Genomic DNA, 27,368 nt, shown 5'->3' with positions numbered 1-27,368 from the left:
CTGCCTTTTATATTTAAAAAAAAATAGCTTACATTGTTGGAAAAAATATTTAGAAAAGCCATGCCACAGCTGTTTGTAATTTTACTCGGTCTTTCACCTGTACAATTTATAAAATAACGGCACAAAGGTACACTGAACTTCTGGCACAAAAAAAGGTGTGTGCTTTCAATCAAAGTCCTCCGCTCAAAGGAGTCACTTACATAGAAACATAGAAAATAGGTGCAGGAGTAGGCCATTCGGCCCTTCGAGCCTGCACCACCATTCAATAAGATCATGGCTGATCATTCCCTCAGTACCCCTTCCCTGCTTTCTCTCCATACCCCTTGATCCCCTTAGCCGTAAGGGCCATATCTAACTCCCTCTTGAATATATCCAATGAACTGGCATCAACAACTCTCTGCGGCAGGGAATACCACAGGTTAACAACTCTCTGAGAGAAGAAGTTTCTCCTCATCTCAGTCCCAAATGGCCTAACCCTTATCCTAACACTATGTCCCCTGGTTCTGGACTTGCCCAACATTGGGAACATTCTTCCCGCATCTAACCTGTCCAGTCCTGTCAGAATCTTGTACGTTTCTATGAGATCACCTCTTATCCTTCTAAACTCCAGTGAATAAAGGCGCAGTTGATCCAGTCTCTCCTCATATGACAGTCCAGCCATCCCTAGAATCAATCTGGTGAAACTTCGCTGCACTCCCTCAATAGCAAGAACGTCCTTCCTCAGATTAGGGGACCAAAACTGAACACAATATTCCAGGTGAGGCCTCACCAAGGTCTTGTACAACTGCAGTAAGACCTCCCTGCTCCTATACTCAAATCCCCTAGCTATGAAGGCCAACATACCATTTGCCGCCTTCACCGCCTGCTGTATCTGCATGCCCACTTTCAGTGACTGATGAACCATGACACCCAGGTCTCGTTGCACCTCCCCTTTTCCTAATCTGCCGCCATTCAGATAATATTCTGCCTTTGTGTTTTTGCCCCCAAAGTGGATAACCTCACATTTATCCACATTATACTGCATCTGACATGCATTTGCCCACTCACCTAACCTGTCCAAGTCACCCTGCAGCCTCTTGGCGTCCTCACAGCTCACACCGCCGCCCAGTTTAGTGTCATCCGCAAACTTGGGGATATTACACTCAATTCTTTCATCTAAATCATTAATGTATATTGTAAAGAGCTGGGGTCCCAGCACTGAGCCCTGTGGCACTCCACTAGTCACTGCCTGCCATTTTGAAAAGGACCCGTTTATCCTGACTCTCTGCTTCCTGTCTGCCAACCAGTTCTCTATCCACGTCAATACATTACCCCCAATACCATGTGCTTTGACTTTGCACACCAATCTCTTGTGCGGGACCTTGTCAAAAGCCTTTTGAAAGTCCAAATACACCATATCCACTGGTTCTCCCTTGTCCACTCTGCTAGTTATATCCTCAAAAAATTCCAGAAGATTCGTCAAGCATGATTTCCCTTTCATAAATCCATGCTGACTTGGTCCGATCCTGTCACTGCTTTCCAAATGCGCTGCTATTTCATCCTTAATGATTGATTCCAACATTTTCCCCACTACTGATGTCATGCTAACCAGTCTATAATTACCCGTTTTCTCCCTCCTTTTTTAAAAAGTGGTGTTACATTAGCTACCCTCCAGTCCATAAGAACTGATCCAGATGCGATAGACTGTTGGAAAATGATCAGCAATGCATCCACTATTTCTAGGGCCACTTCCTTAAGTACTCTGGGATGTAGACTATCAGGCCCCGGGGATTTTTCGGCCTTTAATCCCATCATTTCCCTAACACAATTTCCCACCTAATAAAGATATCCTTCAGTTTCTCCTCCTCACTAGACCCTCGGTCCCCTAGTACATTCGGAAGGTTATTTGTGTCTTCCTTCGTGAAGACAGAACCGAAGTATTGGTTCAGTTGGTCTGTCATTTCTTTGTTCCCTATTATAAATTCACCTGAATCCGACTGCAAGGGACCTACGTTTGTCTTCACTAATCTTTTTCTCTTCACATATTTGTAGAAGCTTTTGAAGTCAGTTTTTATGTTCCCTGCAAGCTTCCTCTCGTATTCTATTTTCCTCCTCTTAATTAAACCCTTAGTTCTCCTCTGCTGAATTCTAAATTTCTCCCAGTCCTCAGGTTTGTTGCTTTTTCTAGCCAATTGATATGCCGCTTCCTTGGCTTTAACACTATCCTTAATTTCCCTTGTTAGCCATGGTTGAGCCACCTTCCCCATTTTATTTTTACTCCAGACAGGGATGTATAATTGCTGAAGTTCATCCATGTGATCTTTAAATGTTTGCCATTGCCTATCTACCGTCAACCCTTTAAGTATCCTTGATTGCTGTTTCCTTTGGTGTCCTTTGAGCATAACCCAGTGAGAGTTAGCATGCTCAGGGGAGGAGCAGAGAAAACAGGGGAAAGCTTTTGAAATTGTCCTTTTCAAATGAATGGCGTTAACAGCCCTGTGTTACTTGTTTCTGAGTGCCACATGACAATAAGGGTAATAAGGGTTTTTCTTTTCTCTTCGACCGAGTCACAAAGTTGTGTGTTCCGTATAGTGTTGCAAAACCAGCTGTATGATCTCAGCATTGCTGGTGTATTGCTGTTGTTATTAAATTGTTATCCTGACCATGTTGTACATTGAATCTTGGACATGTCCGACTGTTTATTCAACATGTGCTGCCATTCAGTAGAAAAGCTTCATGGAGACATAACATTTTTACTTGACACTTCCAAATGCAAATGTTGACGTTGTCCCCTCCCCCTCCAATCAAAGCTTCAACTGCACGTGGAATCCTGTGTAGTATGTTGCTAGCTCAGATTGACTAAATTCCACTGAGTAGTAAATCTGACTGGTAACTTTTTTTCAGAATGTTCATATAGCTGTTGTTCACAGTGCTGATATTCTGTGACTTTGGAATGTAGAATATTTTTTAAGTTATAAAAATAAAACAATATTTGCACATTCACAGATATCCCTAATCAATCCAAATATTTATCATTACATTTTTGAGTTGAATTGAAATTTTTTTCTGGCCATTAGAGTTAAATGGTCTCTCGACTTGTGTACTGTATAATTGAATCGGGTATGAAAGTGACAATATGCTGCATCTTCATTGAAACGTTGGTACAACAGTCTAAATGTGGCACATTTGTTAGTACTAATGTTCCAGATGCGTAGAATTGCCTTTTCTGAATATGATTCTGATTGTTATTATTGTTTTCAGATTTCTTTGCTTAAAAAATAAAAACACTGCATCACTGGTCTTCACAACTTACACAGAGAAGCATCCCTCTATAGAACAGGGACCTCCATTTGTACAGCCCTTGTTAAACTTTATTTGGTTCTTATTACTTGCTGTTGAGGGGTAGGTATTTTCTTCATATTAAAAGTGGTACTTTTTAAAAGAAAATGCTTCAGCTTGTCCAGCGTTCTAATTGTGGTACTCTGTTTCCGCTGAAGGGGGAAGCTAACCGTTTTTACAGTGTTATGTGAACAGTATCAACCATCGTTAAAGAGAGATCCAATGTACATTGAGGTGAGTTGCTAACTGCTGTATTTTTTTTCAACTTGGGTGGAACCAAGATTAACTTTTTAAATTGTTTTGCAGAAATTATGTGAATGGAAAGCCAAATTAAAAAGTGTGAGCTAGTCAAAACTCTTCATTCAGGCTCATGTCTGAATGGTCGTCAACAAGACCTTAAATAGACACTTCTAAAAACTGCAGAGTTCAGGAAAATTGGGAGATTGCTTTGGTCTGACATGCATAGCCAGTTAAATTATCAGTTTCAGAGATTTAAAAATACATATTTCCACTGCCCTTCACATTCCCCCCCCCCCCCCCCCCCCCCCCCGATTAATGTCTGTCTGTGGAGTGTTTGACAACAAAAATGGAAGAATTTTCCAGTATGTTCAGCACCATAAGAACTATGGTGCGGTTGTTGAGTTCTCAAAAAAAATTCAAGGCCAGGTTTTGTACAAGTTGCATATGCGCAGGCATTAAAATACAGATAACCGTGTAGCTCGTCCGTGTTGTTGGAACTGATGTTCTTGTCTCCTTCTCAGGACTTGTCCCCTCCCAAATGGAAATTTGCCTCCTGCTGTATGCCTGAAGAGAAGAGAGAATATCAGGCATCCCTGATCCTCCTCATACTCGTAGCTTTTCCTTGATATAGTCAGATCATGACAGTGTACAATATCATCTCTTTATTTTTTCAGCCCTGCAGCAGTTTATTTCATGTCACACAACTTCTGCCTCATCTAAGAACCTGAGAATTATTAATCAGAGCGATACCCCACCTACCCACCTTCGTATTCCTTCATCCTTTCTCTGTCCAGAACTGCATCATCATTTAGAATTTCCAAACTAACAAAAGTACAGTGCAGAGCAAGGTTTTTTTCTAAAACACACCGTGCGCAGTGGATGACATGAACTCTAGTTTCTGTTTTGGAATCTCAAGATTAGTTGCTTTTACACGTGCTTTTTAACTCTCATCACTACCCCCTCGCTGAGAGACTTTCATTTGTGTTAATATCACTCCTCAAAATGCATTGAGGTTATAATATAATAGGTGAGTGATCAACAGAGAGGCACCTGGGACCGACCTTCCTGACCTTTGGCCCTGAGGGGTGGGGAGGGGGAAACTGAGTTGAGCCTGTGTCTACAGTCGATGCGGGCCTCAGGTGTGCTCTACCTATCTTAGGCATAGAAACATAGAAATTTACAGCGTAGAAGGAGGCATTCCGGCCCATCGTGTCCACGCCGGCCGACAAAGAGCCGCATGGCCCTTGGTCAGCAGCCCTGAAGGTTACATATAAACCTATGAACAATGACGGAAAGGCAAAGAGCACCCAGCCCAACCAGTCCGCCTCACACAACTGCAACACACCTTATAGTGAAACATTCTACACTCCACCCCAACCGGAGCCATATGATCTCCTGGGAGAGGAAAAAAACCAGATAAAAACCCAGGCCGATTTAGGGAGAAAAAATTCTGGGAAAATTCCTCTCCCACTCAGCCAGGTGATCGAAACTAGTCCAGAAGATCACCCTGGCCGTATTCTATTCCCTGCATTACTTACCATTATATCTGCTCCGTCTAACAAAAAGTCATCCAGTCTTATCCCAATTACCAGCTCTAGGTCCATAACCCTGCAGGTTACTGCACTTTAAGTGTCCATCCAATCATCTCTTAAAAGTGGTGAGGGTTTCTGCATTCACCACTCTTCCAGGCAGCGAGTTCCAGATCCCCACAACCCTCTGCGTAAAGAAGCTCCCCCCTCAAATCCCCTCTCACCCTTCCACCAAACACCTTAAAACTATGCCCCCTCGTAATAGACCCCTCCACCAATGGAAATAGACCCATACTATCCACTATGTCCAAGCCCCTCAATATTATTTACACCTCAATGAGGTCTCCTCTCAACCTCCTCTGTTCCAATGAGAACAAACCCAGCCTATACAATCTGTCCTCATAACTAAGATTCTCCATTCCAGACAGCATCCTAGCAAATCTCCTCTACACCCTCTAGTGCAATCACATCCTTCCTATAATACGGCGACCAGAACTGCACACAATACTTCAGTTGTGGCCTAACCAAAGTAATACAATTTAAGCATATCCTCCCTGCTCTTATATTCTATGCCTCGGCCAATAAAGGCAAGCATTCCGTATGCCTTCTTAACCACCTTATCCACCTGGCCTGCTACTTTCAGGGATCTGTGGACAAGCACTCCAAGGTCCCTTTGTTCATCTGCACTATTAAGTGGCCTACCGCTTAATGTGTACAGCCTTTCCTTATTAGCCCTCCCAAAGTGCATCACCTCACACTTCTCAAAATTAAATTCCATCTGCCACTGCTCTGCCCACCTGACCAGTAGATTGATATCCTCCTGCAGCTCATGACTTTCCTCTTCATTATCAACCACACAGCCAATTTTAGTGTCGTCTGCAAACTTCTTAATCATACCTAAATCATTGATCTATACCACAAAAAGCAAGGGACCCAGTACTGCGCCCTGCGGAACCCCGCTGGAAACATTCTTCCAGCCACAAAAATATCCATCAATCATTACCCTTTGCTTCCTACCACCAAGCCAATTTTGGATCCAACTTGATACTTTGCCGTGGATCCCATGGGCTTTAACCTTCATGACCAGTCTACCATGTGTGACTATCAAAAGCTTTGCTAAAGTCCATATATACTACATCGTACACACTACCCTCATCGACCCTCTTGGTTACCTCCTCAAAAATTCAGTCAGTTTAGTCAGATACGATCTTCCCTTAACAAATTCGTGCTGACTGTCCTAATTAATCCTTGTCTATCCAACTGCAGATTTATCCTGTCTTTCAGAATTTTTTCCAATAATTTTCCCACAAACAGGCCTGTAATTACTCAGCCTATCCCTTTCTCCCTTCTGAAACAAGGGTACTACATTAGCAGTTCTCCAATCCTCCGGCACCATGGGACTGGAAAATAGTCCCATTTCCAACTAAGTCTATTAGCTGTTGAACTTCATAAGGCATAGGTAAAGACCGAAGAACAGATTGCTTCTGTGATTGGGCCAAATTCTATCTAATCCTGCTGTCTCCACTCATGATCGGCCAAAACCGATTAGGCTGGATAGCTCTTGGGTTAGCCGGCGCAGACACGATAGGCCGAAATGGCCTCTTTCTATACTGTAACTTTCTATGATTCTAGCACCAGATACCAGACTTTATTTGTTTCTGCTCTCCCCCATTCCCCCTTGCTGTTTTGTGGAGGATCTACTTTCAGTATATTATGTATTTGTTTTTGGAGATCTGAGAAAGAAGTGAAGAACGTCGATTGCTTATCCTGCAATGCAAAGGCCTTCACAAACATTTTTACAGTTGTTATGATCTGGAACGCGTTGCCTGAAAGGGTGGTGGAAGCAGTTTCATTGTAACTTTCAAAAAGGAATTAGATAATTACTTGAAAAGGAAAAATTTTCCGGGCTGTGGGGAAAGAGCGGGGGGGTGGGACTAATTGGAGAGCTCTTTCACAGAGCCGGCACAGGGACGATGGGCCGAATGGCCTCCTGTGCTGCGTGATTCTACGTACACGGCCAATTCCACCTATCTCTTGCTGCAAGCTATTTGAATTCCTAAAGTTGGTAACATTGAATGTTGGATCACTATCAATGGGGGAGAAGCATAGTCTATCAATGAAGAGGATCAGGAAGCCTTTATTTCCTCTTGCTCCCATTCACACAATTCAGGCTGCAATGGGAAGCCAAATGCCCATTTGAGTAAGGAGGAGTCACTCCATTTGACTGAGGATTGTAATGTAAGTAAGCTTTAATACAACTAGTGCATAGCAATGTGCATTTTCTGTTTATAGATACCTGGGAATGTTCATCATCAAACATCTGGTGGACTGAAATAATTGCCCTGGTTGTCAGTTTGCTAATACGTTGTGGTCATGTGTGGTTTTAAGAAACCTATTGCGAAGATTTCCTGTGCATTGTGTGTTTAAAATGGCATCAGGCATTGCTCAAAGAGAAAATCTTGCCCCATAATTGTCTAATTGATAGGCAGGATCACTGATGAGATAACCACATTACACTATTAACCTAGAGAAGATTAATGAAACTTTCCCTAGGTCATTTTTTCTATCATTGCTGCTTTAATGGATTAAGCTTTGTACCTATAACTTGATTAGTTGAGAGATAGTGGTTTTTGGTGACATTATTTGAATAAATAAAGCATAGGGGATAATCCAAAACTTAGATTGCATAAGATAAATTGACATCACTTGCCCTCTAATTCGTGGGGTTTATTATAGCTAAAGAAAGGTAACAGTGACATCATCTATCGTACTTAACATTTCAGTTAAATGGAATTGTAGGTATAAATGAAGTGAAGCCATGATGGTGAACAATTACGTTGTGGGTTTTCTAATAAGCTATGAAAAAGGAATCAGGCAGCATAAAGAGGCTGATGTGAATTAACAAAAGTTGTAAAATTGCGGGGAAGGAACTAAAACAGAACGGATGTAAAAAGGTTTAAAAAGGTTTAGGTATGGTTGCACATTAAGTTTGAATTACTTATTGCTAGGAGAGTTTTTGACATTCAAGGGGTCCCAAGACTGGATTAATTGTATTACAATAAAATATGTTTTGCAACTTCAACAAACTGATTTATGGCTTTCATTGTACTCTTATTGGAGTTATATATTATGCATTAAAAACAGAAAATGCTGGAAACACTCAGCAGATCAGGCAGCATCTGTGGAGAGAGGAACAGAGTTAACATTTCAGGTCAATGACCCTTCATCAGAACTGGAAAAAGTTAGCGATGTAACAAGTTTTTAAGCAAGTGTAGGGGCAGGGAACGGGGAGATGAGGAAAGAACAAAAGGGAAGGTCAGTGATAGGGTGAAGGCTGGAGAGATTGAGAAACAAAAGGGATGATGGTGTGAGGCTAAAGGAGAAGGTCATGGGACAAGTGAAGAAACAAAAGATAAGTCCAGATAGGGTATAAATGGAGATGGCAGAGTCAACAGCTGTCATGGGAAAGGGAAAAAAAGAAAAAAAATATATACGCAGAGATTACGGTCTGAAATTGTTGAACTCGATGTTGAGCCCAGAAGGCTGTAAAGAGCCTAATTGAAAGATGAGGTGCTGTTCCTCGAGCTTGCGTTGAGCTTCGATGGAACAGTGTAGGAGGCCGAGGACAGAGAGGTCAGAGTGGGAGTGGAGCGGAAAATTAAAGTGACAGGTGACTGGAAGCTCAGGGTCATACTTACAGACTGAACGGAGGTGTTCTGCAAAGCGGTCACCCAATCTACACTTGGTCTCCCCAATGTAGAGGAAACCGCATCGTGGGCAGCGAATACAGTATACTACATTGAGAGAAATTGCAGGAGATGCAACACCTGCCCTTTTACCCCCTCCTTTCCCACAGTCCAGGGCCCCAAACACTCCTTCCAGGTGAAACAGCGATTTACTTGTACTTCTTGCATTACCACCTCCTTTTGCCTCGCACCATCATCCCTTTTGTCTCAATCTCTCCAGCCTTCCACCCTTTCACAGACCTTCCCTTTCGTTCTCTCCTCATCTCCCCTTTCCCTGCCCCTTCACTTGCTTAAAAACCTGTTGCATCTCTAACTTTTTCTAATTCTGACAAAGGGTCATCGACCTGAAACGTTAACTCCGTTTCTCTCTCCACAGATGTTGCCTGACCTGAGTATTTCCAGTATTTCCTGTGTTTATTTCAGATTCCAGCATCTGCAGTATTTTGCTTTTCTATATATATTATGCAAATTTCTGTGCTGTGTTCATGCAGCATGTAAATTAAAAGCAGTATACACTCAGTTTTGTGCCAGACATGTGTTGACCTGCTAAGCTGCAATCCAGTAAACACTAGCTGAAATGGGCATGTCATTTCAACTTTCTAGATAGTACTGCATGAATTTCAATTAAAAACAAGGGCATGCAAAGTGGCCAAAACTAGTGGGAGGACAGAAGATTGGGAAGCTTTTAAAAGCCGGCAAAGAACGACTAAAAAAAGATTAAGAAAAGGGAAGATAGACTATGAAAGTAAACTAGCGCAAAATATAAAAACAGATAGCAAGAGTTTCTATAGGTATATAAAAAGGAAAAGGGTGGCTAAAGTAAATGTTGGTCCCTTAGAGGACGAGACCGGGGAATTAGTAATGGGGAACATGGAGATGGCAGAAACTCTGAACAAATATTTTATATCAGTCTTTACTGTAGAGGACACTAAAATATTCCAACAGTGGATAGTCGAGGGGCTATGGGGGGGAGGAACTTAACACAATCACAATCACTAAGGAGGTGGTACTCCGTAAGATAATGGGACTAAAGGCAGATAAATCCCCTGGACCTGATGGCTTGCATCCTAGGGTCTTAAGAGAAGTAGCGGCAGGGATAGTGGATGCATTGGTTGTAATTTACCAACATTCTCTGGATCTTGGGGAGGTCCCAGCAGATTGGAAAACTGAAAATGTAAAGCCCCTATTTAAAAAAGGAGGCAGACAAAAAGCAGGAAACTATAGACCAGTTAGCCTAACATCTGTGCTTGAGAAAATGTTGGAGTCCATTATTAAAGAAGCAGTAGTAGGACGTTTGGAAAAGCAAAATTCGGTCAGCAGAGTCAGCATGAATTTATAAAGGGGAAGTCATGTTTGACAAATTTGCTGGAGTTCTTTGAGTATGTAATGAGCAGGGTGGATAAAGGGGGACCAGTGGATGTGGTGTATTTGGACTTCTAGAAGGCATTTGACAAAGTGCCACATAGAAGGTTACTGCACAAGATAAAAGTTCACGAGGTTGGGGGTAATATATGAGCATGGATAGAGGATTGGCTAACTAACAGAGAATAGGGATAAATGGTTCACTTTCTGGTTGGCAACCAGTAACTAGTGGGGTGCCGCAGGGATCAGTGCTGGGACCCCAACAATTTACAATCTATATTAACGACTGGAAAGAACGGACTGAGTGTAACGTAGCCAAGTTTGCTGACGATACAAAGATGGGAGGAAAAGCAATGTGTGAGGAGGACACAAAAAATCTTCAAAAGGACATAGACAGGCTCAGTGAGTGGGCAAAAATTTGGCAGAGGAGTATAATGTTGAAAAGTGTGAGATCATGCACTTTGGCAGAAAAAAAATCAAAGAGCAAATTATTATTTAAATGGAGAAAGATTGCCAAGTGCCGCAGTACAGCGGGACCTGGGGTACTTGTGCATGAAACAAAAGGATAGTATGCAGGTACAGCAAGTGATCAGGAAGGCCAATGGTATCTTGACCTTTATTGCAAAGGGGATGAAGTATAAAAGCAGGGAAGTCTTACTACAGCTATATCATCATCATAGGCAGTCCCTAGGAATCGAGGAGGGCTTGCTTCCACTCCCAAAGTGAGTTATTTGATGGCTGAACAGTCCGATACGAGAGCCACAGACCCTGTTACAGGTGGGACAGACATTCGTTAAGGGAAGGGGTCGGTCAGGCTGGTTTGCCGTGCGCTCCTTCCACTGCCTGCGCTTGGCCTCTTCATGCTCTTTGCGTTGAGACTCGAAGAGCTCAACACTCCCCCGGATGGACTTTCTCCACCTCGGGCAGACTGCGGCCAGGGTCTCCCAGGTGTCAGTTGTGATGTTGCACGTTACCAGCGAGGCTTTGAGGTTGTCCTCCTTTGGCTCGTTTACCATAAAGGAGCTCTGCATAAAGCATTTGCTTAGGGAGTCTCGTATCTGGCATGCGTACTATGTGGCCTGCCCAGCGAAGCTATATAAGGTATTGGTGAGGCCACACCTGGAATACTGCGTGCAGTTTTGGCTTCCATATTTAGAAAAGGATATACTTGCTTTGGAGGCAGTTCAGAAAAGGTTCACTAGGTTGATTCCGGAGATGAGGGGGTTGACTTATGAGGAAAGGTTGATTAGGTTGCGCATCTACTCACTGGAATTCAGAAGAATGAGAGGTGATCTTATTGAAACGTATAAGATTATGAGGGGGCTTGACAAGGTGGATGCAGAGAAGATGTTTCCACTGATGGGGGAGACTAGAACTAGAGGGCACGATCTTGGAATAAGGGGCCGCCCGTTTAAAACAGAGATGAGGAGGAATTTCTTCTGAGGGTTGTAAATCTGTGGAATTCGCTGCCTCAGAGCTGTGGAAGCTGGGACATTGAATAAATTTAAGACAGAAATAGACAGTTTCTTAAATGATAAGCGGTTATAGGTAGTGGGCGGGGAAATGGAGCTGAGTCCAGGATCAGATCAACCATGATCTTATTGAATGGCGGAGCAGGCTCGAGGGGCCTTATGGCCTACTCCTGTTCCTATTTCTTACGTTTTTATTAGAAACATAGAAAATAGGTGCAGGAGTAGGCCATTCGAGCCTGCACCACCATTCAATATGATCATGGCTGATCAATATGATCAGTACTCCATTCCTGCTTTCACTCCATACCTCTTGATCCCTTTAGCCGTAAGGGCCACATCTAACTCCCTTTTGAATATATCTAATGAACTGGCCTCAACAACTTTCTGTGGTAGAGAATTCCACAAGTTCACAATTCTCTGAGTGAAGAAGTTTCTCCTCATCTCGATCCTAAATGGCTTACCCTTATCCTTAGACTGTAACCCCTGGTTCTGGACTTCCCCAACATCCGGAACATTCTTTCTGCATCTAACCTGTCCAATCCCGTCAGAATTTTATATGTCTCTATGAGATCCTCTCTCATTCTTCTAAATTCCAGTGAATATAAGCCTAGTCGATCCAGTCTTTCTTCAGATGTCAGTCCTGCCATCCCGGGAATCAGTCTGGTGAACCTTCGCTGCACTCCCTCAATAGCAAGAATGTTCTTCTTCAGATTAGACCAAAACTGTACACAATACTCCAGGTGTGGCCTCACCAAGGCCCTGTACAACTGCAGCAAGACCTTCCCTGCTCCTATACTCAAATCCCCTCGCTATGAAGGCCAACATGCCATTTGCCTCCTTCACCGCCCGCTGTACCTGCATGCCAACTTTCAATGACTGATGTACCATGACATCCAGCTTTCGTTGCACCTCCCCTTTTCCTAATCTATCACCATTCAGATAATATTATGTCGTCTTGTTTTTGCCACCAAAGTGGATAACCTCACATTTATCTACATTATACTGCATCTGCCATGCATTTGCCCACTCACCTAACCTGTCCAAGTCACCCTGCAGCCTCTTAGCATCCTCCTCGCAGCTCACACTGCCACACAACTTAGTGTCATCTGGAAACTTGGCGATATTACATTCAATTCCTTCGTCCAAATCATTAATGTATATTGTAAATAGCTGGGGTCCCAGCACTGAGCCTTGCGGTACCCCACTAGTCACTGCCTGCCATTCTGAAAAGGACCCGTTTATTCCTACTCTTTGCTTCCATGTCAATATATTACCCGCAATACCATGTGCTTAAATTTAGCTCACTAATCTGTTGTGTGGGACCTTGTCAAAACCCTTATGAAAGGCCAAATACATCACATCCATTGGTTCTCCCTTGTCCACTCTACTAGTTACATCCTCAAAAAATTCTAGATTTGTCAAGCATGATTTCCCTTTCATAAATCCATGCTGACTTGGACCGATCCTATCATTACTTTCCAAATATGCTGCTATTACATCTTTAATAATTGATTCCAATATTTTTCCCACTACCGAAGTCAGGCTAACCGGTCTATAATTACCCGTTTTCTCTTTCCCTCCTTTTTTAAAAAGAGGGGTTACATTAGCTACCCTACAATTCATAGGAACTGATCCAGAGTCTATAGAATGTTGGAAAATTACCACCAATGCATCCACTATTTCTAGGGCCAACAGGTAATTCTGTTGTTACACTGGGACACCTATAATCATTTCCATGCAACAAAAAGCAGTTATTTCCAGTGGAAGAAAGCATACTACTTTTAAAACGCGTTCAATCAGATTAAACTTTATTTGCATAGTTTTCATTTTTTGCATTAACATAAGATCCATACAGTGATGTGTGTGAACCATTTTGTGTTAATCAAAGCTAAACTTCAACCATCAGGATAGCACTACCCTATGTGTTCAGTTACGGAAGCCCATTTATCTGTATAGCTACTGATTGCGCAATGCTCTTTGTTTTCTTTAATTTAAGTTCAACAGATTAAGTCTTCAGCTGTTGATTTTGTACTATTTTTAAATTCTAGTATCTAGACCGAATAGGTCAGATCTTCTTTGGAGTTGCACCAAGACAGACTTCCTCATATGGGGGATTATTAGGTAAGGCATTTACATTGTAAATTAAGTGATTGATTTCCTTATGTGTTGTTTAATTCACCTTCATCCACCATGTATATATATGGCAACTGCAGCTCCTGTTCAGTGAGATGTAGTCAGGGCAATTAAAGAAATAAATTATATCGGCACACCTGTCATTAGGGTCGCTGTACCTACAAACTGCCATCTGTTGGAACAAAAAAAGATTTTCATATATTTCTTCATGAATTTTGTGTTGATCAAGGCTGAAGGATGTTACTGTCAATTTGCATTTGATGGAAACACAGGTGGCATCAAGCATTAGCTGGTGAGATGCAGCAGTTAGCTAGAGCTGAACTCCAGCTATTCTGACCCAGGACTCTGTTTCAGTCCAACCGCAGTAATGCACCAATGGGATGGTTTTTTGTTTTTCACAACAGCCATCCTGTGGCACTCTGCCACTGAGTGTCATCCACCCCTGCCCAATTGGGCATGTATTCCCTTGAGTTTAGAAGGTTGAGGGATGATCTAATCGAGGTCTTCAAAATGATAAAGGCATTAAATAGGGTAGATACAGAGAAACTATTTTCTCTAGTGAGGAATCCAGAACACAGGGACACGTTGTTAAAATTAGAGCTAGGCCATTTTGAAGTTAAATCAGGAAGCATTTTTTCCTCACAAAGGCTATTGGCAATCTCTTCCCCAAAAGGCGCTGCATGCTGGCGGTCAATTGACATTTTCAGACTGCGATCGATAGATTTTGTTAGGTAAGGGTATCAAGGGATCCGGAATAAAGTCAGGTAAATGGAGTTGAGGTACGATCAGCAATGATCTAATTGGTGGAAGAGGCTCGAGGGGCTGAATGGCCTACTCTTGTTCCTCTGATTGAGATTGCTCAAAGTTATTTTATAGCCAGAAAATAGAGGAGACTATAATCCCATCTATTTACAGTGGATCTGAACAGTCTGGAATACCTGTGACCTCCCATATTCCCGTGTAAATGTTTCAATTAGTCTTAAGAATATTTTCTATTATTTGTTCTTAAGATGTGGGTGACATTGGCAAGCCTGTGATTATTGCCATCCTAGTTGCCTTGAGCAGGTAATATTGGGCCATCTTCTTGAACCACTGCAGTCATATTGGCGATGCTGCTTCTACAATCATGTTAGGTAGGCAAGTGAGAGATTGCAGAGCGATGTGATCGGGGCCCAGGAGAGGCGTGAGTTTGGAGTCCAGAAGAAGCGAGGGTCCAGGGGCAGCGCGGGCCAGCCCACACTGCAATATGTGTGCGCACTAGGTCCGTGCAGCAGAGCTGATCTCCAGTCATCTTGGATAACCCTTGCCAGTGGACCAAGACCTAGCTCTGTCAAGCTCGTGTGGTGGCTGGTGTGCAACGGCCACCACACTTAAAAAAAATCCACGCACAGGCATCTTCTACCCTTCAACTGGAGTTCGGGACCTGGAATATTAGATCCTTCATTGAAACACCTGTGAACTCTTCCCTTTTCGGCGTGGAAGCAAGTCATCCTCGATACGAGGGACTGCCTATGATGATTGACCCAACAGCGCTGAAGGAATAGTGCTATATGTCTGAATCAGGACGGTGTGTGACTTGGTGATGATGGTCTTCTTTTTCTTCTTGATGATAGAGGTCACAGAGAAGAGAGATACTGTTCAGTAACCTTGGTGAGTTGCTGCAATGCATCCTGTAGACAGTATATACTGAAGCCACAGTGTGCCAGTAATGGAGGGGATGGATATTGAGTCCAGTGACAGGGGCACTGACCAAGCAAACTGCTTTGTCCTGGATGGTGTTGAGCCTCTCGAGTTTTGTAGCTGCGTGTTATTACTATTCCATCACACGCCTGCCTTGTGATTTGTAGATGGCGGAGGGATCAGGAGGTGACCTCCAGCTTTTCCCGCCTACTTTAGCAATGTCCGAGGCAGTCACATCCTGACACTTGTGTGGGGATGTTGAGATGTGCCTCCCTGGATCTGGGAGCATTGGTGGATTGCTCATCAAAACTGGCAGGAGAGAGTGCAGCAGCAGTAAGGAACGCTAACTAGATCATGGGTGGCGTAGGAGTAGGATAGAACCCATCAATCTGTACAAGTTACTGCCATGGCTACGCTTGGAAGACTGAACAATCCTGGTCTCTATTACAGCAAGGATATTCGAGCATTGGAGGCAGTGTAGACAGCAGCAAAAGAACTGAAGGCTATCTCGTGGCTCTGAGGAGGGTTGATAAGCCTGGGATTGTTTACTCTGGCGAAAAGAAGTCTCGGTGGAAATATTATTCAAGCATTCAAGATCTTTGAAGGAATAGTTAGTTAAACTCTGATATGTTCAAGATTGCCACAAACAATGTTAGCATTTTGCTGGCGTTTGTGAGCTTTAAATGATGTAATCGTGTGACTTATTTCCATATCTCCACATGTGAGTTTCGTAAAGCCAACAACAACAAATTGCATTTATATAGCACCTTTAATGTAGAAAAGTATCCCATGGTGCATTACAGAAGTGTAATCAGACAAGAATCAATGCCGAGCCAAGGGAGGAGATATTAGGATGGGTGACTAAAACCATGGGTTTAAGGAGGGTCTTAAAGGAGGGGGGAGAGGCGGAGATGTATAGGGGAGAATGCTAGAGTTTGTGGTCTAGACAGCCGAAGGCATGGCCACCAATGGAGGGATGTACTCGAGGCCAGAGTTGGAGGAAGTCAGAATTTTCAGAAGGTTGTAGGGCTGGAGAAGATTAGAGATAGAGGGGCGAGGCTATGAAGGGATTTAAAGGAAAGGGGAGCCAATGTAGCTCAAGAGCACAGTTGTGATGGGTGAGCGAGACTTGGTGTGGATAGTATTCGGGAATCAGAGTTTTGGATGAGCTGAAGTTTATGGAAGGTGGAGGATGGCCAGGTGAGCATTGGAATAGTCAAGTGTGGAGGTGACAAACTCGGGGATGAGGGTTTTAGCAGCAGATGGGCTGAGGCAGGGGTGGAGACGGGTGATGTTCCGCAAGTGGAAGCAGGCAATCTTTGTGATGGAAATGATGCCCCAGAAATTGCGGTCAGGGGCTTTCTATGGGCAGATGCCTCCGACCTGAAAGATTTCTACTAATCTACCTGATAGTCCTGGAGATTCATAAGCCTGCGGTCCTGGCCCTCCACACGAAGGCCTCTATAGACGCACGTGTATCCCAGGAGCATAAGGGTTTTGTACGCATCAATGGGATGACCTACAAAAGGCCCAACCTAACAGTAGAGGGGTCCCCATTCATACTCCTGGTAATTTCTTATGTATGGAACTGCCATAAGTATGAATGGGATTACCCCCAAAAACACAAACACTGAAAATAACTTTAAATAAAATCATCACATATTTCAAATTAATAAAAATGGAATGTAATTAATTATTTAAAACAAAAATTAAATTTTTTGAAAAATAAATTTACATATTTTAATGGGTTTAAAAATATACTTACCTTATTTAACAGGATTTTAAATGTTTAAATTATTTTAAAAAATTTATTTTTCTGTTCTTTAAAAGTCTTATGCTGATAAAAGCAAGCCTCACGCCTGTTTTTTTCAGTTGTAAGAATTTGAAGGAATTCGCTGGGCAGGAGTTGCGCAAATAGACGAACACTCCGCCCGCGGATGCCCTTTACCTTCATAGAATAGAATCATCGAAATTTACAGCATGGAAGGAGGCCATTTCGGCCCATCGTATCCACACCGGCCGACCAAGAGCTATTCAGCCTTATCCCACTTTCCAGCTCTTGGTCCATAACCCTGCAGTTTACGGCACTTTAAGTGCACATCCATAGAAACATAGAAACGTAGAAAATAGGTGCAGGAGTAGGCCATTCGGCCCTTCGAGCCTGCACCACCATTCAATAAGATCATGGCTGATCATTCACCTCAGTACCCCATTCCTGCTTTCTCTCCATACTCCATGATTCCTTTAGCCCTAAGGGCCATATCTAACTCCCTCTTGAATATATCCAATGAACTGGCATCAACAACTCTCTGCAGCAGGGAATTCCACAGATTAACAACTCTCTGAGTGAAGAAGTTTCTCCTCATCTCAGTCCTAAATAACTTACCCCTGATCCTAAGACTGTGTCCCCTGGTTCTGGACTTCCCCAACATCGGGAACATTCTTCCAGCATTCAACCTGTCCAGTCCCATCAGAATCATATAATTTTCTATGCGATCCCCTCTCATCCTTCTAAACTCCAGTGTATAAAGGCCCAGTCGATCCAGTCTCTCCTCATATGTCAGTCCTGCCATCCCAGGAATCAGTCTGGTGAACCTTCGCTGCACTCCTCCAATAGCAAGAACGTCCTTCCTCAGATTAGGAGACCAAACCTTAACACCACATCCACTGGTTCTCCCTTGTCCACATCCTCAAAAAATTTCAGAAGATTTGTCGAGCATGATTTCCCTTTCATAAAACCATGCTGACTTGGACCGATCCTGTCACTGCTTTCCAAATGCGCTGCTATTTCATCTTTAATAATTGATTCCAACATTTTCCCCACCACTAATGTCAGGCTAACCAGTCTATAATTACCCGTTTTCTCTCTCCTTTTTTAAAAAGTGGTGTTACATTAGCTACCCTCCAGTCCATAGGAACTGATCCAGAGTCAATATACTGTTGGAAAATGATCACCAATGAATCCACTATTTCTATGGCCACTTCCTTAAGTACTCTGGGATGCAGACTATCAGGCCCCGGGGATTTATCGGCCTTCAATCGCATCAATTTCCCTAACACAATTTCCCGCCTAATAAGGATATCTTTCAGTTCCTCCTTTCTAGACCCTCGGTCCCCTAGTACTTCCGGAAGTTTATTTGTGTCTTCCTTCGTGAAGACAGAACCAAAGTATTTGTTCAATTAGTCTGCCATTTCTTTGTTTCCCATTATAAATTCACCTGAATCTGACCGCAAGGGACCTACGTTTGTCTTCACTAATCTTTTTCTCTTTATATATCTATAGAAGCTTTTGCAATCAGTTTTTATTTTCCCGGCAAGCTTCCTCTCATACTCTATTTTCCCGCTCTTAATTAAACCTTTTGTCCTCTGCTGAATTCTAAATTTCTCCCAGTCCTCAGGTTTGCTGCTTTTTCTGGCCAATTTATATGCCTCTTCCTTAGATTTAACACTATCCTTAATTTTCCTTGCTGGCTACGGTTGAGCCACCTTCCCCGTTTTATTTTTACTCCAGACAGCGATGTACAATTATTGAAGTTCATCCATGTGATCTTTAAATGTTTGCCATTGCCCATCCACTGTCAACCCCCCAAGTATCATTTGCCAGTCTATTCTAGCCAATTCACGCCTCATACTTTCGAAGTTACCTTTCCTTAAGTTCAGGACCCTAGTCTCTGAATTAACTGTGTTACTCTCCATCTTAATAAAGAATTCTACCATATTATGGTCACTCTTCCCCAAGGGTCCTCGCACAACAAGATTGCTAATTAGTCCTTTCTCATTACACATCACCCAGTCTAGGATGGCCAGCCCTCTAGTTGGTTCCTCGACATATTGGTCTAGAAAACCATCCCTAATATACTCCAGGAAATCCTCCTCCACTGTAGTGTTACCAGTTTGGTTAGCCCAATCTATATGTAGATTAAAATCGCCCATGATAACTGCTGTAGCTTTATTGCACACATCCCGAATTTCTTGTTTGATGCTGTCCCCAACCTCACTACTACTGTTTGTTGGTCTGTACACAACTCCCACTAGCGTTTTTTGCCCTTTGGTATTCCGCAGCTCCACCCATACCGATTCCACATCATCCAAGTTAATGTCCTTCCTTACTATTGTGTTAATTTCCTCTTTAACCAGCAATGCTACCACCTCCCCTCCTTTTCCTTTCTGTCTATCCTTCCTGAATGTTGAATACACTTGGATGTTGAGTTCCCAGCCTTCGTCACCCTGGAGCCATGTCTCCGTGATGCCAAGTATATCATATTCATTAATTGCTGCCTGTGCCGTTAATTCGTCCACCTTATTACGAAAACTCCTCGCATTGAGACACAGAGCCTTCAGGCTTGTCTTTTTAACACACTTTGCCCTTTTGGAATTTTGCTGTAATGTGGCCCTTTTTGATTTTTGCTTTGAGTTTCTCTGCCCTCCACTTTTACTTTTTTGCTTTCTATCTTTTGCTTCTGCTCCCATTCTAATTCCCTCTGTCTCCCTGCATAGGTTCCCATCCCCCTGCCATATTAGTTTAACCCCTCCCCAACAGCACTAGCAAACACTCCCCCTAGGACATTGGTTCCGGTCCTGCCCAGGTGCAGACTGTTCGGTTTGTTCTGGTCCCACCTCCCCCAGAACCAGTTCCAATGTCCCAGGAATTTGAATCCCTCCCTTCTGCACCTCAAGTCATGTATTCATCTTAACTATCCTGCGATATCTACTCTGACTAGCACGTGGCACTGGTAGCAATCCTGAGATTACTACCTTTTGAGGTCGTACTTTTTAATTTAACTCCTTGCTCCCTAAATTCATCTTGTAGGATCTCATCCCGTTTTTTACCTATATCGTTGGTACCTATATGCACCACGACAACTGGCTGTTTACCCTCCCACTCCAAAATGTCCTGCAGCCGCTCCGAGACATCCTTAACCCTTGCACCAGGGAGGCAACATACCATCCTGGAGCCTCGATTGCGGCCACAGAAACGTCTATCTATTCCCCTTACAATAGAATCCCCTACCACTTATTCTCTCCCACTCTTTTTCCTGCCCTCCTGTGCAGCAGAGCCACCCACGGTGCCATGGACTTGACTGCTGCTGCTTTCCCCTGATGAGTCATCCCCCCCCACCCCCAAACACCCTAACAAGGCAAGTATTTTTTAAATGTGGTGAGGGTTCCTGCCTCTACCACCCTTTCAGGCAGTGAGTTCCAGACTCCCACCACCCTCTGGGTGAAGAAATTTCCCCTCATATATTCTCCAAACCTCCCCCAAATTACTTTAAATCTATGCCCCCTGGTTGTTGACCCCTCTGCCAAGGGAAATCGGTCCATACTATCCACTTTATCCAGGCCCCTCATAATTTTATCCACCTCAATCAGGTCTCCCCTCAGCCTCCCCTGTTCCAAAGAAAACAGACCCAGCATCTCCAATCTTTCCTCATAACCAAAATGTTCCAGTCCAGGCACCATTCTCGTAAATCTCCTCTGTACCCTTTCCAGTGCAATCACATCTTTCCTGTAATGTGGTGACCAGAACTGCACGCAGTACTCCAGCTGTGGCCTAACCAGCGTTTTATACAGTTCAAGCATAACGTTCTTGCTCTTGTATTCCATGCCTCGACTAATAAAGGCAAATATTCTGTATGCCTTCTTAACCACCTTATCTACCTGGCCTGCTACCTTCAGGGATCTGTGGACATGCACTCCAAGGTCCCTTTGTTCCTCTACACCTTTCAGTGTCCTACCATTTAATGTGTATTCCCTTGCCTTGTTCGGATGCATGTGTTGATTGACAGATCGCAAGTGCCGGGTTTAACCGCATGCGCTTCGCATACCTAAACCTGTAACTTGTGGGGACCTCATGGGCCATGTGCGCATCTTGTACGTGGGGACCGCAATTTCAGGCCTGATAAACGCAGCTCAGGATCCATTAAGACACACAAGTTGCTGCCTGGGGAGAGGAATCGAGTCAGTGGCAAAGGAGGTTGAGCAGCAGGAGACATAGAGTAGGGCAGGCACTCTAATTGGCAGGATTTCTCTGGTGGTGTCCCGCAGGGGCCTGAACTATTCAAAGTATTTATTAACGACTTAGATGATGGCATAGAAAGCTAAATATCCAAATTTGCCGATGACACAAAGATAGGCGGCAGTGTAGATGAAAGCATAAAATTACAAAGGGATATTGATAGATCAAATGGGCAAAACTGGCAAATGGATTTCACTGTAGAGGTCATCCACTTTGGAGCTAAAAAGGATAGAACAGGGTACTTTCTAAATGGTGAAAAAACAAAAGCAGTGGAGGCCCAAAGAAACTTAGGAGTCCATCTACATAAATCATTAAAATGTCATGAACAGGTACAGAAAATATTCAAAAAGGCTAATGGAATGCTGGCCTTTATATCTAGAGGACTAGAATACAAGGGGGTAGAAGTTATGCTGCAGCTGTACAAAGACCCAGATAGCCCACACCTGGAGCACTGTGAGCAGTTCTGGGCACCACACCGTTGGAAGGATATATTGTCCTTGGAGGGTGTTGTGGAAAAATATTTCCGAGACTGTATAATATATAAAGAGAGGTTTATTAAATCGGAGACAAAGCTTTGGGAGAAGTGTTAAAGACCCCTGTCTTTAAACCATCTTCTCAAACTGTATCTGCAGTGAAGTCCTTTTATCTTACAAATTACGTCACTTTACAACACATGCTTTAGCACTACAAAGCTGTTACTATTGAAGACTAAGCTTTTGATATATAACCCATCCTGCACTGTGACAGGGCAGTATAAACAAGTGCAGGCTTTTGACACCGATACCTCGCACTTAACTCTCCAGTGTTCATTATCTCACATTCCAATCTGCATTAACTCAAGGCCAGCATGCCTTAAAGTCGAACTGTTTAAAGCATGCATCAGTATTATCCCTTACAAAATTCATACAATCAAATATATGTCCAAAAATCCGCTCCAACAATATTCCCCCTATTGGTCTTGGAGGATGTTTACGAAATCCATATGACCACAATGATAGTAGCATATATTCGTCCTTTGGGGCATGTTACTTCCCTGATGTTCCGCATGTCCACCTTGCCTGTAGCTCTAGGCTACCCTTCAAAGATAGTGGTCGGTGTCATTGTCGTCTGTTTCTTCATCCTTGGTGTCTTCAGGTATTTCCATCAGATGTGCTTCTTCTTCGGCGATTACACTGGCTACTGGCATCAGTCGAGCCATCATAACTTTACAGCAGATATTAAAACACCCGATAATCAGACAGCAAGTTATTATTACAACCAGAATAATTACTCCATGCAGAAGATAGGATCTAGGGCCATTCGGTTCTGGAGTACCATTGTGCGTATGGCTACCATTTCAGCCATTATGCCCTCCATTGCTTCAGCAGTGTCATTAACTATCTGTTCCAGTACCCTCTCTAGGTTACGTAATTCATCCATGGTGCATCCTATCCCGAATGGGAACATCATGACCCCAAATAGCCTCTCTACCGGGGTAAGATCTCGTCTTAGTCGACCTGGTGTCTGTACTTCTGCTAAAGTACGTACCCGTCTGACAAAAAGCGACCACATATCCCAAATAACAGGACCCGCTCCAGTTCTGAGGCAACCAGGGGTAGGCCTTATGCCCACACACAAAATAAGTGCCATTGTATGCTGTTAGATTCGATCCCAATCTCTCTCTCAGCCCCCGTCGCCACCTAATCTTAGGGTCCCAGTCCTGGCTACGTGTCTGATTCTTCAAACCCTCTATTTCAAAGAACCCCTGGTTAGTTGTTTCGCTGGCTATTATGTTCCACCTGGCGAGGTTAAAGTATCCTGCTACAAAACCTGTTTCCTCACCAGTCAGGTTTCTAGTGAAACAAATGTCAGCGGTGGGCCTTCCAACTCCTGAGGTGTTGGTCAAAACCAGGAACGGGGGTCGTACCGACCTATTGTATTCCGGCTGGTACCATCCGTCAATGCATCCAAAAGGTAACCCCCCGATCTCCACGTTTCTTTATCCCCACTCTGGTTCCAAGTATCATTTACTTCCCCTGTACCGTTTTGTCGCGTTACCCACTCTGCTACTTCCGAGATGTTAAGGGAGATGTACAAAAAGGTATTCACATGTAACTCTCGTTTCGGTCTAGCTAGCAGGTCGGACCGAACACGAACTATGATAATCGCACCGATCGCAATATATAGTTTCATTTTATTACTCTATAATTAACAAATAGTCAAAGGCAAAATGGCCGTATGGCTTGCTTGAAGAATCTCTCGCTGTCAATCTGTAAATAGACAAACAACAACAACTAATACGTGTGCTAAACGGCTGGTTCAAAAACCTTAAGCTGGGTCCAATGCTTCCATTGTCCGTTCCCTTTAACATCAATGCAGGCACAAGTGTCCTTGCTGATTATAACCTCATACGGTCCTTTTTGGGGCAAACCCCGGTTTTCCCGGGAGGACCCTTACCATAACGCGACTTCCCGCCAACGGGACTTCAGAGAGCTTTGTAAGCTCTGCTTCCGCGTCTCTATCTTCCTGATTGTCCCTAACTAATTTACGCCTCCCTTTTAATTGAGTACTTAGTTCCAAAACATACCGTTTTATTTTGTCTTGTAATGGGCCTACATCGACCCCCTCTGTTATGATGTTCTCTGGTAATTGCATCGCCCTTCCGGTCATTAGTTCATAAGGGGTTAATCCGGTTGTCCAGTTTGTCGTGGCTCTTAACTTCATCAATATAATGGGTAATACTTCTGTCCACGTTTTTCCTGACGTTTGCATGGCCTTTGCCAGGGCGTTCTTAAGGGTACGGTTCATGCGCTCTACTATCCCAGAACTCTGCGGGTGGTAGGGGATGTGGAATTTTTGTTTTATGCCCATCAGCTGGCATATTGTCTTTACAATCTTCCCGGTGAAGTGGGTGCCTTGGTCAGAATCTATTTGAAGAGGCACTCCCCATCGGGGAATCACCTGCTCGGTCAATATCCTTGCCACTGTTGAGGCAGTGCAATCACGTGTGGGGAAAGCTTCCACCCACCGGGTAAATTGATCTATAATCACTAGGCAATAGCTTTTTCTCTCCCATCCCTTTCCACCACCAATCTCTCCCAAGACTCCCGGTCATGGCTTCTCATCCTGAATGGGACAGGCCATGATGCAACTCCAATAAGGTATTCTGTATGCATTCAGGCGCCATTACCTTGTCGTTTTGTCTCCAAACGTTATCCTTCCCTTGCGTTGCGCCCTGCTTTGTCCACATACCTATTTCCTCCTCAGAAGTGTCCTGGTGTAGTTTCTCAATACTTATCTGTTGGTCTCGGGCCCCAGCGGCACTGACTTAATTTTAATAATTTAAAATCATTATCAATGGAGAGTGTTTTTTTTTACCTCTTCAAATTCTTCTTTTTCCAATTAAACCAATATCTTTTTCACAGCGATATCAACTGATATTTAGTAAGTTATGTCTTTATCCATCGCAAACACCCCTTCTCCCCCATGCTGTCATATAATCGTGTACTACCCCGAATGCATATCTACTGTCCGTATAGATATTAACAATCTTATTTTCCGATAATTCCAGTGCCCGGGTGAGGGCTACCAGTTCTGCCACTTGAGCTGACGACCCCCCATTAATTCGCCCTGATTCAACTGTCTCTAGATCCTTGGTAACTGCGGCCCATCCGGTACGAGGTAGTCCCTCTATGTATTTTTGTGAGCCGTCCACAAACAAGGTTTGTTCTGCGGTTTGAAGGGGGGCGTTTTTTATTCTATCCTCTTCCATATCCTCACATACCTCTTCGCAAAAGTGGGGTTCCCCTTCACCCATCATACCTTCTGCGGGGTTGTTTCCTACATCCCTAATTATGGTTACCGCTTTGTTGGGTGGTAAGAGGACTGCTTCCCACTTTGCCCGTCTCAGTTTTCCTGTGTTTAACATTTTCTAAACTGCTAAAGCTTACTGTTTTAGCCTTTTTCAAAAGTCCCTTTTACACCTTCACAGATAGCTCACCACTCGCCCAGGAGTTTGACCTAATCCCTGAAGGTATTTCTAAATTTAAAACTTTTTTTTTACTGAGCTAGAAGCTTTCGTGTCAAGGTTTTACACAAAGGAAAATGGGAGCGTTTTAAAAGGCATTCTTTATCTCATTCCTGGACTAAATTTATGTCTTTCAACCCAATTGCATGTTTTCTTTCGACAAGTAAGTGAGCGTGTCAAATTCTTTTTTTTTTACTACCGGGACCATGTATTTTTATCTTTTACTCAACAAACCTATCCTTTGTGCATTTCCTAGCTCCGTAACTTATCATCCGAATATATCCACACCTTCGTTTCTAACTTAAAATGTAATACCATAAGGTTCACAGTTTCGTAAACTTCCTACATACAGGACAACACTACGAAGGGTTTAAAAAAAACATTTCACTCTGTTTGGAAAGAGTGGGTGGAGCTAAAACAGGCAGGCATCTCCACACCTTCCCAAGCAGGCTTTCTCTTTTGAGTTGGATGGGGGCCTGAATCTTGGCAATGCTCCCAATTTGGCGCCATTGCAAAGCCCAAATTACTTTACATCAATACTAAATTGCGAATCTATACACCCTAAGAGAGCATTAAGACTTAGTTACCAACAAGAGTCAAGGCATTCCAAAACTGAAAACTGGCTGTATTTGTTTATAATAAGAATTAAATGTATGGGCATTATCAGCATTTTTAATGTGATTTTATGTATTTGTTCTCCTTTCCCTTATCCCGCTCCTTGTATCAGGATATAGAAACGGGGGTTCCTTTCCCTTATCCCGCTCCTTGTATCAGGATATAGAAATGGGGGCTCCTTTGAACTAGAGTTAGATGGGGATAGGCTAAAACATTGGCAAACAATGTCAATGATTATTGCAAATGGAAATTACATTCAGGTTATGAGAGAATGCAAATATAAAGAGTACAAATAAAGATAAGGTTTTGAAGGACAAGCCTTTTATGCCAGAAATGTTGGGAATAGACTGTGGGGGGTTGAAGTATACAGTGCTGGGTGAAGGTTCGTGACACTGGTGTACCAGAAACCTGACTGCAAACAGAACATGGACAAGACACTGACCACAGTGCTGTGGAATAATGTGTAAAGATAGTCCAATCAAGCTATTGTTGGTACGGGATGACATCATCTATCGGAAAGAAATAACAGCAAGGGAGAGATGGAAGAATAATTTGGTAATGATAGGGGCTTCAAAATAATAACTGGCTATTGATTCAGTTCAGGATGGGCAGATGAGTTTGGTTAGTGACTGACAGCATTGAAGCACCAATATGTGACATTGCGGTGGGACAAAGTTTGTGCCCTTGATTGCCCAACACTGCCAAGCTCCCTGCCTTAGCCACATTGCTCAGAGCAGCCAGGCGCTAATCCACAGGAGGAAAGTAAATGCCATCTGCGGGTTGCTCTTGCACATCTCCAGGACACTGATTACAGAGAGACATTGGCAGTGGCCTGGGATCAGGGAGCCAGCTATCCTTTGCTATTTGTGTAGTGATGGCATTCAAAGGGATTTGGATAAAATGAAAGGGCCTGAAGGGTTCGATGACCTTTGACCGAAAAGGAAATAGACCATACGCTGAAAATATTTAGCAAAGCTGATCAGATACGAGCTTGCATTTCAAGGGCATTTGATTCTATCAAAAAAGGTTACTTCAATCGAGTATACCCATTTAGTAAGGCTACATTTTGAATATTGACTGCAGTTTTGAAAGGAGACTGAGGACATTGGTGAGGGTTCCAAGACGATTTGCCAAGCATGATTCCAGGACATAAAGCTCTTACATAATGAGTAGCTGACAGAATCAAAATTATTTTTGATGGAGAAAAGGGAGAATGTGATCCAGTTCTTTAAAATGCAGAAAAGTATAGAT

General features: G+C 43.2%; 2 protein-coding genes across 2 annotated transcripts in view; one reads left to right on the top strand and one right to left on the bottom strand.

The window, feature by feature from the left end:
• Positions 1-27,368, top strand: part of get4 (guided entry of tail-anchored proteins factor 4) — a 76,388-nt gene that overhangs the window by 34,485 nt on the left and 14,535 nt on the right. Inside the window, exons 6-8 of the mRNA XM_070900745.1 lie at positions 3,241-3,381; positions 3,477-3,552; positions 13,716-13,788. Of these exons, the coding sequence (XP_070756846.1) occupies positions 3,241-3,381; positions 3,477-3,552; positions 13,716-13,788 (290 nt within the window). The remainder of the gene's footprint in view (positions 1-3,240; positions 3,382-3,476; positions 3,553-13,715; positions 13,789-27,368) is intronic.
• Positions 23,713-27,368, bottom strand: part of LOC139280933 (arf-GAP with dual PH domain-containing protein 1-like) — a 728,784-nt gene continuing 725,128 nt past the window's right edge. Inside the window, exon 11 of the mRNA XM_070900744.1 lies at positions 23,713-23,745. Within this exon, the coding sequence (XP_070756845.1) occupies positions 23,741-23,745 (5 nt within the window). The 3' untranslated portion in view covers positions 23,713-23,740. The remainder of the gene's footprint in view (positions 23,746-27,368) is intronic.

The sequence above is a fragment of the Pristiophorus japonicus genome, chromosome 15 (genome assembly GCF_044704955.1).
Source record: "Pristiophorus japonicus isolate sPriJap1 chromosome 15, sPriJap1.hap1, whole genome shotgun sequence".
NCBI classification, from domain to species: Eukaryota; Metazoa; Chordata; class Chondrichthyes; family Pristiophoridae; genus Pristiophorus; species Pristiophorus japonicus.
The sequence above is the reverse complement of the archived record's forward strand: the minus strand, read 5'-3'. Positions and strand labels throughout refer to the sequence as shown.